This window comes from Brassica oleracea, chromosome C1, assembly GCF_000695525.1.
Source record: "Brassica oleracea var. oleracea cultivar TO1000 chromosome C1, BOL, whole genome shotgun sequence".
NCBI lineage: Eukaryota > Viridiplantae > Streptophyta > Magnoliopsida > Brassicales > Brassicaceae > Brassica > Brassica oleracea.
In genome coordinates this window covers 30,373,075-30,392,574 of record NC_027748.1, presented here as the reverse complement: position 1 = coordinate 30,392,574, position 19,500 = coordinate 30,373,075, and the positions used below count along the sequence as shown (strand labels likewise).

The 19,500-nt window shown below is 27.9% G+C and overlaps 1 protein-coding gene across 1 annotated transcript; it reads left to right on the top strand.

Annotated features, from left to right (window-relative positions):
• Nucleotides 1–8,933: 8,933 nt before the first annotated feature.
• Nucleotides 8,934–10,786, top strand: LOC106342485 (endo-1,3;1,4-beta-D-glucanase-like). Its single transcript, XM_013781436.1, has 7 exons — nucleotides 8,934–9,166; nucleotides 9,328–9,349; nucleotides 9,587–9,713; nucleotides 9,826–9,916; nucleotides 10,060–10,149; nucleotides 10,236–10,336; nucleotides 10,404–10,786. Exons 1-7 carry the CDS (start codon nucleotides 9,019–9,021, stop codon nucleotides 10,542–10,544), a joined length of 720 nt encoding a protein of 239 aa, XP_013636890.1. The 5' UTR covers nucleotides 8,934–9,018; the 3' UTR covers nucleotides 10,545–10,786.
• Nucleotides 10,787–19,500: the final 8,714 nt, after the last annotated feature.

Here is a 19,500-nt window from a genome sequence, read left to right as displayed (position 1 = left end):
TCATCTTTGTACATATGGCAACAGATATCACTGTCTTCTTAGCTCAGACTATCTCTAACCATACTCTACTTTTTACTCTGAAACAGAATTTAAAGTTTAAAAATGGTCATTCACTACTTTGTTTTCCACTCTTTAGCGGAGTAAAAATAAATTCACTCTATATACGAAGTAATGCATTTATTTTTTGTCAATTATTTCATTTTAACTTCAAAATAGAATAGAATTATAGTGAAATTTAACTCCATTATAGAGTTATTCAATTTAATAATAAGAGTAATAAATTATCCCCTATATGTTAATCTTGGAACATTACAACATGTTTTCGTAGCCACGCGTCATCGCTAGGATGATTCTTAGAATCTTTAGAAAAATAAGTTGATCCATACAAATATATATTATATTTTTTATTAAACTAATTATCAAATTGATTAGTAGTGTGCAAATGAATATTCTCAGTTATTTCCTTAAATAAAAGATACGGAATTACCTAATATTATTAACATATATATGACAATTAAAGATTGCGAATAATACATATTTGATAACAATTTTTGTATTCTCTCTTTTTTGTTTAATTTTATATTATTATAAAATAAACAATCACATTAAGCATATAATAAAAAATTAGATTTTTCTTATATGTTATATTTTAAGATTTTAAAACGACTATAACATACTAAAAATGGTAAAAGTCCCACATTGAAAATTTTATGATCAATGGTTTAGCTAATTTTTTTGTTCAAGCAAGATATAAATGATCATAAATCGTATGAATATGAAGTCTCAATAATATATTCTCATATTATATATATATATATATATATTAATATCATTTAAATAAAATTATATGCTATATAAAAATATAAAATATTTTAATTTCAAAATTTGCATTGAAAAATTATTGAGATCTTAATATTATAATTTTGAAATTTTTATTGATAAATCTTACATTAAAAGTTTTGTGACTAACGGTTTAAATTTTTGTTACATAAAATATACAAATGTTAATAAAATCATATGAGTAGGAAGTTTCAATAATAAATATTTATATAAATATACTATATACATCTATGTAAATATCACTAAAGTTTAATTATATACCATATAAAGTAAATAAAATGATTGTTTTGATTTATTTACCAAAAAATGATTGTAAATAAATAAAAGGTATTGGTTTTTATTTATGTGCTTAAATAAACAAAAGATATTGGTTTTGATTTATGTGCTTACTATAATGTATATACTTTTATGTAAACAAATTATTTTCTAAATAGATGGTTTATAATATGTTATTTAATCCTGAAAAATCCAGAAATACACTTCTTCGAACCGAAGTTATTTTTAATATTGGAAGCACTTTATATAAATTATTTCATTCAGATTAAATATTTTAGTCTTGATTTTTATTCCTAAAAAGCTTTTAATGAAATAGTATGACAAAATTCAAGTCACCTCATTTTGAGTTTGTTCAATGAGAGATTTGGTCATTCGTCTAATATTTGTTTCTCCCTAATACCCTATCTATCTGTTATAATTGTAAGAATGAGAGATTTGAACTATTTATTATAAGTTTAATGGTTTATCATTTAATTAATCAATCAGTTTTTAGTTTATACATAGTTTACATATACTAGAATTGTGAAGTATTACGTATATTTTATACCGGTATACTCTAAAGTAAATAAACCTCAAAATCATAGGTTAATAAAATAAGTAATTTGTTAGAATTGGATGATTTTTAGACCAAACTGGTGAATATATACTAGACAAACATTTATATTTCGAGTATGCACTTATATTCTATAACAGCTTGATATATTAGATTTGAACACTAACATCTGAATAAAGTTTGCTGATTTTCTTCAAAAATTTGATTCTTAGATATGTATATGGAGTTGGACTAATTTTTACAGATGTCCATCTTTTTAAATTGACACTTATGTAATTCAACAAATTCATAGAAGAAGTTAAACAAAGAAACAAAACTCGTATCAATGAAATAGAAATGAGAACGAAATCACAATTTTATAGAGGTAGAAAATGATATCACTTATAGAGAGTAGAGACTTAATACTTAACAAATCGAGAACAGAAAACCTAATCCTCTTTTGTAATTTTACAATCGATGTTGCCTATATGATTTTTGTGATTTGTGTCAGCCGTAAAATTTAATTTCCTTTTGTGCATATGAAGTCTTCAAAATAATTAAAATGAGTTGTAATATGTTAACTCTTCAAGAACTATGATACATTTAAGAGAGCATCATTTGTATTCGTTATTTTACAATCGATAAAGATTTTAATATTGCAAAATGTTAAAACCTTTTAATATGCAAACATTAGTATAAAAAACTCACTATGCGCATGCGCGCGGTTTATCATCTAGTCTGTTATTAAAACATAAACATTCTTTCGATCCAACCATTTTTGTAAACTTTTAAATTAAATAAACCTATCTATTATCAAGTAATTATGGAAACAATATTATATTACTATCTATGTTTCCAAACAAAACATTAATTAATCTTGTCTCCAATAAAATATAAAACATTAATTCTCATATTTTAAATAATTTTTTATTAGTTTTATCAAATTATTCGACAAATCAAATAATGAACTAAAACATTCAAATAACTTATGAAAAAGTAAAAACAAAACAGGTGTAGATTCTACAAAAAATATTTTCAATCAATATCAAATCAGTTAAAATAATGGATTATTTTATTGGGGGATTTGCCAAATATAACTCAAAACTTGATTTTAAATGCAAAACTATACCAAAACTTGAATCAAATGCAAAAATAAATTAAAAGCCTTGTGAAATTACAGTCAGCCCCTTGTGACCAAACAAAAAAACAGAACTCATTTTTACGAATATAGCCCCGGAAAGTTGTCTGAGTCTTCTCAGATACTGTAAGTCGTCTAGACGACTTCAAGGAAAGTCTTCTAGTGTAGTTGATCTTTAAAAAAATTATAAATTTAAAAAAAAAATATTTTGACAAGTGAAAAATTAAAATCATGTAATTATAAACAGTTTTAAGTGATATAAATTAAGATATAATAAAATTGAATTGTTTTCAACATAGATGAGTGAAAGTAGTGACTTATGATATTTTTTGGTTTAAGGTTTGGCAACATTTGTTGTACTAATGTATGTATTCTTAGGGTTAGATTTTTGAAAGCTTAAATGTTTTTTTTGAAAAATTAAATTTTCACCCATATGTGTTTATTTATGTGTATAGTAAACACTTTTAAGTTTAATTTGATTTTGTGAAGTGTTTAGTTAGTTAATTTAGTTTAGGGTCTAGACGACTAACAGGTAAGTCGTCTGGCGATTAGTATTAACGGTTAGAAGACTTCTCTGAAAGTCTTCTAATTCCCGCTAAAAATATTTTAGTTCCCCGCCAAAAATATTTTAGTTTCACAGTAAAAATATTTTTGTTTCACAGTAAAAATATTGAAGTCTTTTATTCGAAGACTTACTTGAAAGTCTTCTGAATCGAAAATATTTAAGCTAATTGGATTTTTTGTCTCTCTATATAAAGAAAAATTTACACATTCTCTATCTTCCTCTCAAATGGCTGCAACAAAAATGGAATGTTCATCATTCTAAAACTCTTCAACCTCTCTTTAATCTCTTTGAACTTATAAGTACCAAACTTTATATCAATTTATTGTTTTTGTATCATGTCTTTCTAACTAATTTATCTTGTTTTTGCAAGTTTTTCATCACACGGTTCTCATCTCCACTCATTTTAAAGTAGATCTATTAATTTTAGATATGTATTTTAATGTGTTCTATAAAGGTAAATCTATCTAATCTTCCACTCATTTTCTCTGTTTTTAAGTCATTTGAAAGTTTTTGGATATTCAGGTTTTTCAAATCTGGATTTGGATATGCAGGTTTTTCAGATCTGAAAGACTTCGGGAAAGTTTTCTCGGAAGTCTTCTAAAATATAATGGGCTAGAAAACTTCTTCTCGCGGAGTCTTCTCTCATGCCTCTCTTTCATAACAGATCTGAGCGTTTTAGTAAGTTTTTATGTCTGATTTTTTTTCATTGGGTAACCTCCTGTTGCATGAAGTTCTTATCTTTTTCCCAAACAAAAACTTTTCAAGCCCACTCTAATCTCTTTGACTTGAAATTACCAAACTTTATATGAATTTTTCATTTTTGTCTCATGTCTTTCTCACTAATCTATCTTTTTGTTGCAGGTTTTTAATCAGATGGTTCTCATCTTCCACTTGGATATGTATGTTGTGTGTTCTATAAAAGTATATCTATCTAATCTTCCACTCATTTTCTCTGTTTTAAGTCATTTTAACGATTTTTTTATATGCATGGTTTTCATATCTGGAACTCTTCTGACAGGTCTTCTTCCATATCTAGTGGAGTCCAAGCTTGTCTTTGTAGAGGAATAATCTATAATAGTTTTGTTTGTGGTCTGGTTTGTGATTTGCATGTGTACTCCTTTAGTTGTGATTTTTTTTTGTAAATTTGAAGAGAAATTAAAGAAAAAAATTGGTAAATATGTTCATTTTCCACAATATTATCTTGCCAAAATTACTTGACATAATTGAAATTATTGATACAATTTCAATAGCAAAACACAATGACACAAAAATTAATCAAATTTATTACAACTAAGGGAGAAGAATTCTCAAGAATACTTAGTAAAATTCACAAAAGATAAACCATTACATAAGTTCAAAGATATAACACTTTCATTAGAAGTCTTCTGGGAAGTCTTCTCGGAAGACTTAAATTTAAAGCTGCAAATTGAAATATAAGCGGCAAATTTAAGTGAAAAAATAAAATTTAAGGGAGAAACTCAAAATTTTAAGTGAAAATTGAAATTTCAAATTTCATGAAAGTTAAAAAGTGTATCTTATGATCTAAGAAGACGCATTAAACCATGTTACTTGATATTCTTGAACTTACTTAACACTTTTAAAAATTAAATAAACATATCTTAAAATTACTTAAAAAGTTTACAAAAACTAACGTAGAACCAATTTAGTTATGAATTTCATTCAGGAGCTCAAATATCGACTAATATACATGAATTAATAAGAAAATGTTAAAAAGTCTTTATAGTCTTAGAGAAAATGAAAGTTTATTAAACATTAACGCTGACGACATCCACAGAGCTCGTCTGTAGACTTCTAGGAAGTCGTCCATTTAGGTTAGTTTTGCAATTGACTTTTAACCTAGACGACTTACATGGAAGTCGTCCGTCTTTGTTTGTTAAAAAAATCTCGAGACGACTTCCATGTAAGTCGTCTAGGGTAAAGGAATTAGTTTTGCATTTGACCGGATTGTGTCGGAAATTTGAGTTTTCCTGCATGGCTTACACATAAGTCGTCCAGTAGAAAATAAAATAAAAAACAATATTTTGTTATACCTAGACGACTTCCATGTAACTCATTTCAGGTTAATTTTGCAATTGAAAAATAAAACTTAAAAATTTAATTCTTTCTAGACGACTTACACGGAAGTCGTCCGTCCAACGACTGATACGGAAGTCGTCCAAGATAAGCAAGGTTTGACCAGAATCTCGGAATAAAATCACGGACGACTTTCGTGTAAGTCATCTAACGGACGACTTCCATGTAAATCGTCTAGAAAAAAAAATATTTAATTTTTATTTTTCAATTGCAAAACTAACCTGAAACGACTTACATGGAAGTCGTCTAGGTATGGAAGTCGTCTAGGTATAACAAAATATTGAATTTTTAATTTTCTACTGGACAACTTATGTGTAAGTCATGCAGGAAAAGTCAAATTTCTGACACAATCCGGTCAAATGCAAAACGAACCCGTTTACCCTAGACGACTTACATGGAAGTCGTCTCGAATTTTTTTTAACAAACAAAGATGGACGACTTCCATGCAAATCGTCTCTAAAAATACATTTAAAAATCAATTGCAAACTAACCTCTGCATTGACCAGAAGACTTCCGTGTAAGTCGTCTACGGCCAGAAGACTTACCCGGAAGTCGTCTGGGCGAACAGATCTGGAAAAAAAATATGATTTCATAGTTTCAACCTGTGAGATAACTTGTTTAGGACACATAAGTCTTCTCCAAGCACCCAAAATCTCAAATAAAAGTGACCCACCAAGAATCGCAAGCTTTAATGGCTCTATGTACCATAAAAATTTTAGAATCAAAATCTTGGGTTTTTTGGATGAATATGGAGAGAAAGTGAAAAAGATGTTGTTTTTAGTTCATAAGAATTGAGAAAGAATGAGTGTAAATCGATTTAGGTGCATTAAGAGCTTCAAATTGGTTGTTCATGGTGGTTAATGTATTGATGGCAATGACAATGTTGTAAATACTTGAAGATGATGAAGTTGTGAGAGGTTCTTTCTCTCAGTTTAGCTAAGGGAATGCTTTAAAATATGTAAGCCCAGTTTGGTTCTTACTCTCAATCATCTCTCTTCTGGTATTGATATAAGCAAAAGTGTTTTTTTTGTCAGACATCCATATAGTTAGATCAAGCGGTACTCGAAATCAAGACCGGATTTGATCTACATAAAAAACAAATACTGCTATTTCTCGCCTCCTTTGTAAGAGAGTCTGCACATTGATCCCTGGCCCTGGAGATATGCTGAGATACCAAAACTTAAGAGGCCTTTTTGTAGGCATCAAAATGAAACTAGCGCCAATCGACTGGGTTTGCGATCATGTTCATCAAATCTAAACAATTTGTTTCTATTAGGGCATTTCCAACTCAACACCATTATTTTCCAAAATGGAGTAAAAGTATGGAGTAAAATATACTCATACTCCACTCTATTTCTCACTCCATAATGAAATTTACTCCGAAAATGGAGTAATCTATTTTTTATTTGTTCATTACTCTATTAGGGCATCTCCAACCCAACACCATTTTTTTTCCAAAATAGAGTAAAAGTATGGAGTAAAAAATACTCTTAATCCACTTTATTTCTCACTTCATAATGGGATTTACTCCATAAATAGAATAATATGTTTTTTATTTGTTCATTATTCTATTATGAAATGGAAATGGAAGTAGGGTTGCATTATTTTTACTCCATTTTTTTAAGAAAAATGGAATTTTACATTGGAAATGCTTTTAAGATAAAAAAAAAAAATCTGTAAATCACATAAACAGAATATTACCCAAAGTAATCCTTCTACGTCAGATAAGAGAGCCAATATATTTTTGCGACAGCCTTGCCGTCTAAAACATTCAGTCCTCAATTGCGACAGCCTTGCCGTCTAAGACAGAGACAAAGATGTCTAAGCAATAACTTATGAATTTTTTACATCTTGAGACACTTTCTCACATTTCAATTACACTACAAGACACTTATCACTTGAGACACACTTTCCTTTGTCAAAAAGACTCTTATAACCCTAAAATAAAGAGAACCTCTCTCCTCTTCTTATTTCATTTTATATTTCATTTTATCATTTTTATTTTTCTACTTTATGTTTTCATTTACTTTTATCTCAAGTTCTAAAATATATTAAACAAAAATAATTGTCATAATAAACTATATATAAAATTATATATCTTTTAAGATCCATTTTCATATTATATATATATATATTAATGTGTAAACAAAGCTAAAAGTGGATGTGGACACTAAATCTTAGATAATAGAATTATAAATTAGTTGTGGACATGGACATCTTAACAGAATTATAAATTAATTATAAACTAGTTGTGTACATAGACAATATTCCTTCAATTCCATTCATCATCTCGGGATCTAAATTCAACTCTAATCAAATTTGCGTTCATCCACATCATGATGAAGCACATATCCCTTAGATCAAAAGTCTCTGACATGCAAGATCTATTACTTTCCGACAGAAGGTAAACGCTTCTTTGATTTTTCTTTCCGCTCATACTCACAATATCATCTCTTTCTCATCTTGATTGAAGTTTAATTACAGATAATTTATCAATTAGGATGAAGAAACCAAGTGCCGGTGTTGGAGACGATGAACCCAATGCTTCATCTCTCGTTGGTGGTGGTACTAAATCTAAGGAGAAAACAGTTCAAATCGTTGGTTAGTGGGATTTTTAGTAAAATGAGAACTTCAATATTATCTTTTGTAATGAATCTCATGAGGTCCATACGGGAGAGAAGAATAAGAAAAACAGAGGAGTTTCTATGCAAATCAATGGTATCCCTTAAAAGTTCTTGGCAGTGACAACCAATTGTATCAAAAACATATGTATTGGCTTTGTATCAGTCCACAATTTGTGTATCAAAACAAAGAATTTAGGTATGGACAAAATCTTCTTCTTTTTTTGGTGAGGGTTTTGAAAACAGAGTACGTATCCATGTTTTGTGGTATAATTTTAGTAACATGAGTCAATGTCCACATATTGTTGTATAGTTTTTTGGAATCAAAACAGAGAGTTTGTCAACGTTATCTACTATAAAAACATTAACTTTGCATTTCCATACATCACTCATCACTCATCACTCATCCATACACCACCCGTTCACAAATCACCTAACCACGCATCACCTGTCCACAAATCACCCATCCACATATTACGTGTCCACAAGTGATCGTTTTCATTAAGAGCAGAATTGTCCACAATCTGTTGTTGGTCCACAACAAAGTGTGTCAAATATAAGAAGTGTCTATGTGTAATAGAAAGTAAAAAAATGTTTCTCTGTGTAATCATTACTCGTAACTTATTTACTCAAGTGACTTTGTTTGCTTCTGTTGCAAATCTTTGCAATAAATGTCTTTGTAAGAAATTCTTTTTCTAGAGACTTTGAGAGAAAAATCATTATTCTAGACCGTTTTAGTTGTTTCTTGACCTTAAGTGTCAAAAAAAGTGTGTAAAATAAAATAAAAGTTTTTGACCGTTAGATCATAAGCAAAATGTCTAAAAGTGAAATAAAAGTCTGTTAAAGTGTCTTAAACCGTAACCAACTCTTATTTAATAATAATAGACCACAACAAGCACGCATATGCTAAGTTTGGTCGCCATTTTTGTCTCCACAACTCTGAGGAACAATAATGTTGGGACCTCAGTGCTGCGAAAACCCGCCGGTTCTTAACCCGCTCTCCGGGTCGGGTCATGTGGAGAAGCTGGGTGGCCTAGATGTATACGTCTCTGGCTCTCCAGATTCCAACAAGTGCGTCCTCCTCGTCTCGGATATTTATGGTAAACATTACTTTTTTTGTCTTTGATCTAATTGAAAGTCGTGTGTTTAATTTCGAGACATGATTGAGTAAAAAAGGGAAACTTTTTATTTAGACCCATCTGTTGGTTTGATCCTTTATCATATCTGTGTTCTGACTTCAGCTCTGTGTTTTCTTCTTCAGGCTATGAAGCTCCAAACTTGAGGTATTATATAACGTCTCCTCTCTTCATCAATATTGAATTTGTGTTTGAAATAGTTTTGGTTTGGTTTTGAATTTGAACAAGCTGAAGTATATATCAGTAGATAAGATGTGAATGTGTTACTGGTTTTTTTTAATAAGCTTCGAGTTATTGTTTAATTGCATTCTCTGCATCTACTTGGTTGTTTTCCCACAACCACAAATGAATGTTTAGAATTTATTAATTGTTATGTTTTTTAAGGGCGCTTGCGGACAAGGTTGCAGCTTCAGGATTCTATGTTGTGGTTCCTGATTACTTCTACGGAGATCCTTATGATCCCTCTCATCAAGACAGACCCGTCCCTGTCTGGATCAAAGACCATAGCCCTGTTCGTTCCTTATCCCCCTTTTTTTTCAGTTGTTCCCCTAGATTTTTATGTCATCTTGTTCTGTTCTTTTCAAAGATTCCATCTGAACCAGTTTATGTTCTCTTTTCTTTAGGATAAGGGGTTTGAAGATACAAAGCCAGTACTTGAAGCCATTAAGAACAAAGGCATAACTGCCATTGGAGCTGCAGGGATGTGCTGGGGTGGTGAGTTTTTATGTCTTTTTTGATATACTCTCTTGATTGCGCATTTGTCACCTATGTTGTATTTAATACACTCTCTTTTGGAAATGTCTGATGCATATTACTGTATCCTCTCTATCTTTTGTTAAATAAATAATGATCTTCAGGAAAAGTGGTTGTGGAATTGTCTAAAGAAGAGCTGATCCAAGCAGCTGTTTTGCTTCATCCTACTTATGTCACTGTCGATGATATCAAGGGTAAAGTGACTTTTTGTACTTTTAAAACAGCTGTAATTGGTCTGGTTCCATGGTTTATGCCTTATCGATTTCACGGTTTCCTACAGATGTGAAGGTTCCAATAGCTATACTAGGAGCTGAGAATGATTTTTTGACCCCACCAGCACTCGTGAAGCAATTTGAGGAGATTCTTGCTTCTAAACCCGAGGTAGAGACTCTGCTTCTTCTGCAACTCAACAGTGCCTTTTTAACTAACTTTTATTGAGAATGTGTAGGTGGGTAGTTATGTGAAGATTTTCCCCAATGTCTCGCACGGTTGGACAACTCGGTATGACATCAATGATCCAGAGGCGGTTAAAGCTGCGGAAGAAGCTCACAAGGAGATGCTTGATTGGTTTGTGACTTACGTCCAATGAATGATTGAGAGAAGGCTATCTCTTAAGTGATCACATTTGCTACTGTTTGTTGAATAGCAAATAAGGAGAGAAGTAATAAGTATAATAAAACTCTTGGGTTGTGTGTGTCTCTCCACTCTCTGTTCTTGTCTATAGGTATGTTGAATAAAAAATAAGTATGTTGTTGCTATGTTTGTTAGTTTGGCCTGTGATGCCTTTCGTTTATCATTATTTTATCATTGCAAAAACTTTACCCTTTCTCATCATCTTTGTACATATGGCAACAGATATCACTGTTTTCTTAACTCAGACTATCTCTAACCATACTCTATTTTTTAGTCTGAAACAGAATTTAAAGTTAAAAAATGGTCATTCACTACTTTGTTTTCCACCTCTTTAGCGGAGTAAAAAATAAATTCACTCTTTATATGAAGTAATGCATTTATTTTTTGTCATTACTTCATTTTAACTTCAAAATAGAATACAATTATAGTGAAATTTAACTCCATTATAGAGTTATTCAATTTAATAATAAGAATAATAAGTTATCCCTTGTATGTTAATCTTGGAGCATTACAACATGTTTTCGTAGCCACGCATCATCGCTAGGATAATTCTTAGAATCTTTAGAAAAATAAGTTGATTCATACAAATATATATTATATTTTTTATTAAACTAATTATCAAATTTATTAGTAGTGTGCAAATGAATAATCTAAGTTATTTTCTTAAATAAAAGATATAGAATTACCTAATATTATTAACATATATATGACAATTAAAGATTACGAATATTACATATTTGATAACAATTTTTGTATTTCTCTTTTTTGTTTAATTTTATATTATTAAAAAATAAACAATCACATTAAGCATATAATAAAAAATTAGATTTTTTTCTTATATGTTTTATTTTAAAATTTTAAAATCGACAATAAAATACTAAAAATGGTAAAAGTCTCACATTGAAATTTTTATGATCAATGGTTTAACTATTTTTTTTGTTCAAGCAAGATATAAATTATTATAAATCGTATGAATATGAAGTCTCATTAATAGATACTCATATTTTATATATATATATATATATATATATATTAATATCATTTAAATTAAATTATATACTATATAAAAATATGTTAATTTCAAAATTTGCATTGAAAAATTATTGAGATCTTAATATTATAATTTTGAAATTTGTATTGATAAATCTTACATTAAAAATTTTGTGATTAACGGTTTAAATTTTTGTTACATAAAATATACAAATGTTAATAAAATCGTATGAGTAGGAAATGTCAATAATAAATATTTATATTAAAATATACTATATACATCTATGTAAATATCACTAAAGTTTAATTATATACCATATAAAATAAATAAAATGATTGTTTTGATTTATTTACCAAAACATTATTGTAAATAAATAAAAGGTATTGGTTTTTATTTATGTGATTAAACAAACAAAAGATATTAGTTTTGATTTATGTGCTTACTTTAAAGTATATACTTTAATGTATACAAATTATTTTCTAAATAGATGGTTTCTAATATGTTATTTGATCCTAAAAATCCAGAAATACACTTCTTCGAACTGAAGTTATTTTTAATATTGGAAGCACTTTAGATAAATTATTTCATTCAGATTAAATATTTTAGTCTTGATTTGTATTCCTAAAAAGCTTTTAATGAAACATCATGAAAAAATTCAAGTCACCTCCTTTTGATTTTGTTCGAACAATGAGAGATTTGGTCATTCGTCTAATATTTTTTTCTCCTTAATACCCTATCTATCTATTATAATTGTAAGAATAAGAGATTTGATTAATTTATTATAAGTTTTATGGTTTATCATTTAATTAATCAAACAGTTCTTAGTTTATACATAGTTTACATATACTAGAATTGTAAAGTATTACGTATATTTATACCGGTATACTCTTAAGTAAATAAACCTCAAAATCATAGGTTAATAAAAATAAGTAATTTGTTAGAATTATATGATTTTTAGACCAAACTGGTGAATATATACTAGACAAACATTTATATTTCGAGTATGCACTTATATTCTATAACAGCTTGATATATTATATTTGAACACTAACCTCTGAATAGAGTTTGCTGATTTTCTTCAAACATTTGATTCTTAGATATGTATATGGAGTTAGACTAATTTTTACAGAGGTCCATCTTTTTAAATTGACACTTATGTAATTCAACAAATTCATAGAAGAAGTTAAACAAAGAAACAAAACTCATATCAGTAAAATAGAAATGAGAACGAAATCACAATTTTATAGAGGTAGAAAATGATATCACTTATAGAGAGTCAATAGTTAACAAATTGAGAACATAAAACCTAATCCTCTTTTGTAATTTTACAATCGATGTTGCCTCTATGATTTTTGTGATTTGTGTCAGCCGTAAAATTTAATTTCCTTTTGTACATAAGATATCTTCAAAATAATTAAAATGAGTTGTAATACGTTAACTCTTCAAAAACTATGATACATTTAAGAGAACAACATTTGTATTCGTTATTTTACAATCGATAAAGATTTTAATGTTGCAAAATGTTAAAACGTTTTAATGTGCAAACATTAGTATAAAAAACTCACCATGCGCATGTGCGCGTTTATCATCTAGTCTGTTATTAAAACATAAACATTCTTTCAATCCAACCATTTTGTAAAATTTTAAATTAAATACACCTATCTATTATCAAGTAATTATGGAAACAATACTATATTACTATCTATGTTTCCAAACAAAACATTAATTAATCTTGTCTCCAATAAAATATAAAACATTAGGTCTCATATTTTAAATATTTTTTATCAGTTTTATCAAATTATTTGACAAATCAAATAATGAACTAAAACATTCAAATAACTTATGAAAAAATAAAAACAAGACAGGTTTAGATTCTACAAAAATATTTTCAATCAATATCAAATCAGTTAAAATAATGGATTATTTTATTGGGGGATTTGCCAAATATAACTCAAAACTTGATTTTAAATGCAAAACTATACCAAAACTTGAATCAAACACAAAATTAACCTAAAACCCTTGTGAAATTATAGCCAGCCCCTTGTGACCAAACAAAAAAATAGAACTCATTTTTACGAATATATCCCCGGAAAGTTGTCTGATTCTTCTTAGATACTGTAAGTCGTCTAGACGACTTCCAGAAAAGTCTTCTGGTGTAATTGATCTTAAAAATAATTTATAAATTAAAAAGCAAAAAAAATTTGACAATTGAAAAATTAAAATCATGTAATTGTAAACAGTTTTAAGTGATATAAATTAAGATATAATAAAATTGAATTGTTTTCAACATAGATGAGTGAAAGTAGTGACTCATGATATTCTTTGGTTTAAGGTTTGGCAACATATGTTCTACTATTGTATGTATTCTTAGGGTTAGATTTTGGAAAGCTTAAATGTTTTTTTTTGAAAAATTATATTTTTACGTATATGTGTTTATTTTTGTGTATAGTAAACATTTTTAAGTTTAATTTGATTTTGTGAAGTGTTTAGTTAGTTAATTTAGTTTAGGGTCTAGACAACTAACAGGTAAGTCGTCTGGCGATTAGTATTAACGGTTAGAAGACTTCTCTGAGAGTCTTCTAATTCCCGCTGAAAATATTTTAGTTTCCCGCTTAAAATATTTTAGTTTCCCAGCAAAAATATTGAAGTCTTTTATTCGAAAACTTACTTGAAAGTCTTTTGAATCAAAAATATTTAACCTAATTGGATTTTTTGTCTCCCTATATAAAGAAAAATTTACACATTCTCTCTCTTCCTCTCAAATGGCAGCAATAAAAATGTAATGTTTCTCATTCTAAAACTCTCCAACCTCTCTCTAATCTCTTTGAACTTATAAACACCAAACTTTATATCAATTTATTGTTTTTATATCATGTCTTTCTAACTAATTTATCTTGTTTTTGCAGGTTTTTCATCACATGGTTCTCATCTTCCACTCATTTAAAAGTAGATCTATTAATTTTAGTGTATTTTTGTGTGTTCTATAAAGGTAGATCAATGTAATCTTTCACTCATTTTCTCTGTTTTTAATCCATTTGAAAGTTTTTAGATATTTAGGTTTTTCAAATCTGGATTTGGATATGCATGTTTTTCAGATCTGGAAGACTTCGGGGAAGTTTTCTCGGAAGTCTTCTAAAATATAATGGGCTAGAAGACTTCTTCTCACGGAGTCTTCTCCCATGTCTCCCTTTCATAACAGATCTTAGCGTTTTAGTAAGTTTTTATGTCTGATTTTTCTTCATTGGGTAACCTCCTCTTGCATAAAGTTCTTATCTTTTTTCCAAACAAAAACTTTCCATACCCACTCTAATCTTACTTGAAATCACCAAACTTTATATGAATTTTTCATTTTTGTCTCATGTCTTTCTCACTAATATATCTTTTTGTTGCAGATTTTTAATCAGATGGTTCTCATCTTCCACTTGGATATGTACGTCGTGTGTTTTATAAAAGTATATATATATATATATATATAATATTTCACTCATTTTCTTTATTTTTAAGTCATTTTAACGGGTTTTTTATATGCATGTTTTTTTATATCTGGAAGTCTTCTGACGGAGTCTTCTTCCATATCAAGTGGAGTCCAAACTTGTCTTTGTAGAGGAATGATCTATAATAGTTTTGTTTGTGGTCTGGTTTGTGATTTGCATGTGTAATCCTTTTGTTGTGATTTTTTTTTTTTGTAAATTTGAAGAAAAGTTAAAGAAAAGAATTGGTAAATATTTTCATTTTCCACAATATTATCTTGCCAAAATTACTTGACATAATTGAAATTATTGATACAATTTCAATAGCAAAACACAATAAAATACAATAACACAAAAAAATTAATCAAATTTATTACAACTAAAGGAGAAAAATTCTCAAGAATGCTTACTCAAATTCACAAAAGATAAACCATTACATAAGTTCAAAGATATAACAATTTCATTAGAAGTCTTCTGGAAAGTCTTCTCGTAAGACTTAAATTTAAAGCAGGAAATTGAAATATAAGCGGCAAATTTAAGCGGCAAATTTTTTAAGTGAAAATTGAAATTTCAAATTTCATGAAAGGTAAAAAGTGTATCTTATGATCTAAGAAGACACATTAAACCATGTTACTTGATACTCTTGAACTTACTTAACTCTTTTGAAAATTATATAAACATATCTTAAAATCACTTTAAAAATTTACAAAAACTAACGTAGAACCAATTTAGTTATGAATTCCATTCAAGAGCTCAAATGTCGACTAATATACATGAATTAATAAGAAAATGTTAAAAAGTCTTCATAGTCTTAGAAAAAATGAAATTTTATTAAACATTAACGCAGACGACAATCCACAGAGCTCGTCTGTAGACTTCTACGAAGTCGTCCATTTAGGTTAGTTTTGAAATTGACTTTTAACCTAGACGACTTACATGGAAGTCGTCCGTCTTTGTTTGTTAAAAAAAAATCTCAAGACGACTTCCATGTAAGCCGTCTAGGGTAAACGGTTTAGTTTTGCATTTGACCGGATTGTGTAAGAAATTTGACTTTTCCTACACGACTTACACATAAGTCGTCCAGTAGAAAATTAAAAGAACAATATTTTGTTATACCTAAACAACTTCCATGTAACTCGTTTCAGGTTAATTTTGCAATTGAAAAATAAAACTTAAAATTTTAATTTTTTTCTAGACGACGTACACGGAAGTTGTCCGTCCAACGACTGATACGGAAGTCATCCAAGCTAAGCAAGGTTTGACCAGAATCTCGGAATAAAATCATGGACGACTTTCGTGTAAGTCATCTAACGGACGACTTCCATGTAAGTCGTCTACAAAAAAATAAATTTTAAGCTTTATTTTTCAATTGCAAAAGTAACCTGAAACGACTTAAATGAAAGTCGTCTAGGTATAACAAAATATTGAATTTTTAATTTTCTATAGGACGACTTATGTGTAAGTCGTGAGGAAAAGTCAAATTTCTGACACAATCCGGTCAAATGCAAAACTAACCCGTTTACCCTAGACGACTTACATGGAAGTTGTCTCGGATTTTTTTTAACAAACAAAGATGGACGACTTCTATGTAAGTCGTCTCTAAAAACAAATTTAAAAATCAATTGCAAAACTAACCTCTGCATTGACCAGAAGACTTCTGTGTAAGTCGTCTACAGCCAGAAGACTTACCCGGAAGTCGTCTGGGCGAACAGATCTGGAAAAAAAAATCTGATTTCATAGTTTCAACCAGTGAGATAACTTGTTTAGCACACATAAGTCTTCTCCAAGCACCCAGAATCTCAAATAAAAGTGACCCACCAAGAATCGTAAGCTTTAATGGCTCTATGAACCATAAAAATTTTAGAATCAAAATCTTGGGTTTTTTTTGGATGAATATGGAGAGAAAGTGAAAGAGATGTTGTTTTTAGTTCATAAGAATTGAGAAAGAATGAGTGTAAATCGATTTAGGTGCATTAAGAGCTTCAAATTGGTTGTTCATGGTGGTTGGTGTATTGATGGCAATGACAATCTTGTAAATATTTGAAGTTGATGAGGTTGAGAGAATACAAATGTCATTTTCAAAAAAAAAATTAATGGCATTTTCGTTTATAATATGAACTTGTGAGGGTGAATAGGACGAAAGAAAAGTCCAAAAAAACATGGATTAGTTTTAGGTTTGACTTTGAGCGTTGGGTCATATTTACAAATAGCCCTATTTTATTTATATTATTATATTTAAGCAATTACATTCATTTAAATTTAAATAAACTTTCATATTAAATTAAATACCATGTATAAATAAAATGCAATAAATTGAAATCAAGTAAATTTTATAATTAAAATTTACCAAAATATATCATACAATTAATCAAATACATTATAAATTTTTATTAAAAATTCATAACGCAGATAGTTGAAATAACTAAACTTAAATTAAATAATATCTTATACAAATTTATATTTAATAAATAAAAATAATCTAATTATATTCAAATACACTAGAAAGAGATGTTAAAACATTTTGATTTCGTAAATTATATTTTATTAAAAGATATTTTCGCGTTTTAGAAGTCTACTAAAACATTTATATGATTGGAACAAAAAATAATCCGCATGGTCCATTTATTTTTCCCGGTGAAAATCTATGAGATGATGTGATCCAATTTAGAAATGAATAATTAACAAAATTCATTGGCCAAATTCCTAATTATATTCATATATGTTTCTGCCGGGTCAATTATTTTCAAACAAATCAAAAGAATTTCACTAAAAATGTATATGAAAATAAAGCTATAGAATATTATATCGCTAAATGAATAAAATTTACTTACATTTTATTCAATTCAAAATCTTTATTTATGCTATAGTTGAAATATATAGAGAATAAGAATATTTATATGAAGTGTAATTAATATGATATATATGAACATAAAACTGTATTCGTATTTCTATATATTCGCAACATCAGTTGTTATTTTTTGTCAACCAACATCAGTTATTTTGTATGCACTAATCTACAATATAATAAAAAAAAATTTATATAAGTAACATAATAATTCAATAATAGCTATTACATAAAATATTAATATATATATATATACATTATACATTGTAAATAACTATATTTTACAATAAATATAATAACAAGAATAATTATGAAAATGCTTAAAATATATATTTTCTACAGATAAATGTTTAGCACTAATTATTAACAACAAATTTAAACTGATTATAGTATAAACTAAATTATTAGTAAGATAAATTACATAAAATAATTATAATAATGTTAATTATGCCACATAAATAAATATTATACAACTAAAATATCTTTTAACACTAAATAACATTGAATTAATTACTAAAAAGGGGAGGATTTTAAAAAATTATTTGTGGATTCGTTAGTCCCACACGAAATTTTTGAATAAGTGATTATGTAACCCCCCTCCCTATTATCAAAATTAGAATTGAAATATTGACTAAATAAAGTTTAAAAGCAGAAAAAAGTTTGATTTATGAAAATTTATTTAATCAATTTAAAATAAAATTCGTGCTCAGATCTTGATCTAGTAATACATCAAAGATGCTCTAAAAAATATGGTACCTCATAATTTAGATTTTAGATTTATATATTTCGTTTCGGTTGGTCGTCCCACATTGTTTACAAGTGAGAGTAATTAATACCTTATAAAATTTAATTGATCCTTCCATTTAGAAGTTAATTATTAGGTGGATTTTAATTTTGAACTTTTAGTGGTTTTGGCTATAAACTGATTGTGGCCAAATCTATGTCAAATTACAATCAGAGCAGTTCGAATCTTTAGGCATGAGCATGACGCCCGGCTCCAAAGCAAGAAAAATGAAGATGAGAGAAATCCATTCACAATCTTGATTCATGTGTGATTTTTTTTTTAAAATGGACCTAATAGATATATTCCTAAAAAGTTATGTTATATTTCATCTTTAATCTTATCATTTAAATTTTGGGCCTACCAAAAATTTTTATTGGGATATCAATAATTGAATTTAAACAATAGATGATCCATTGGATTTATAGATAGTATAAATTAAATAGATTTAATTTAATATTGTAATATTATACCTCCATATGTTAATTATTTAAATATTTATCGATATTAAATTTTAAAATTATGAAGATTTTTTTTTAAATAACAAAAATTATATTATCTAACAATGATTAATTTTTACTACCTTAAACCAATCAAAACAAATTTTAAACTGTATAGTTTATTTTAAAAATTAAACAAAAACTAAATGTTTAAACATTTATTCGATAATATAAATATGTGAAGCGATTTTTAAACTTTCTAAATTTGTGAAATGTTACAATATTTTTGAATATGACAATAAGAAAGTATTTTACTAATTTTTATATATATAGTTACGATTTTAATAGTAAAATAATAATCTGAAAATATATATATATATAGAAG

Excerpts from the sequence above, each read along its gene's own strand:
- LOC106342485 (XM_013781436.1), top strand. The coding sequence starts at position 9,019 with ATGTTGGGACCTCAGTGCTGCGAAAACCCGCCGGTTCTTAACCCGCTC. Across the intron at positions 9,167-9,327 it reads CCTCGTCTCGGATATTTATG|GCTATGAAGCTCCAAACTTG; the intron begins GTAAACATTACT and ends TTTCTTCTTCAG. Across the intron at positions 9,917-10,059 it reads TGCAGGGATGTGCTGGGGTG|GAAAAGTGGTTGTGGAATTG; the intron begins GTGAGTTTTTAT and ends AATGATCTTCAG.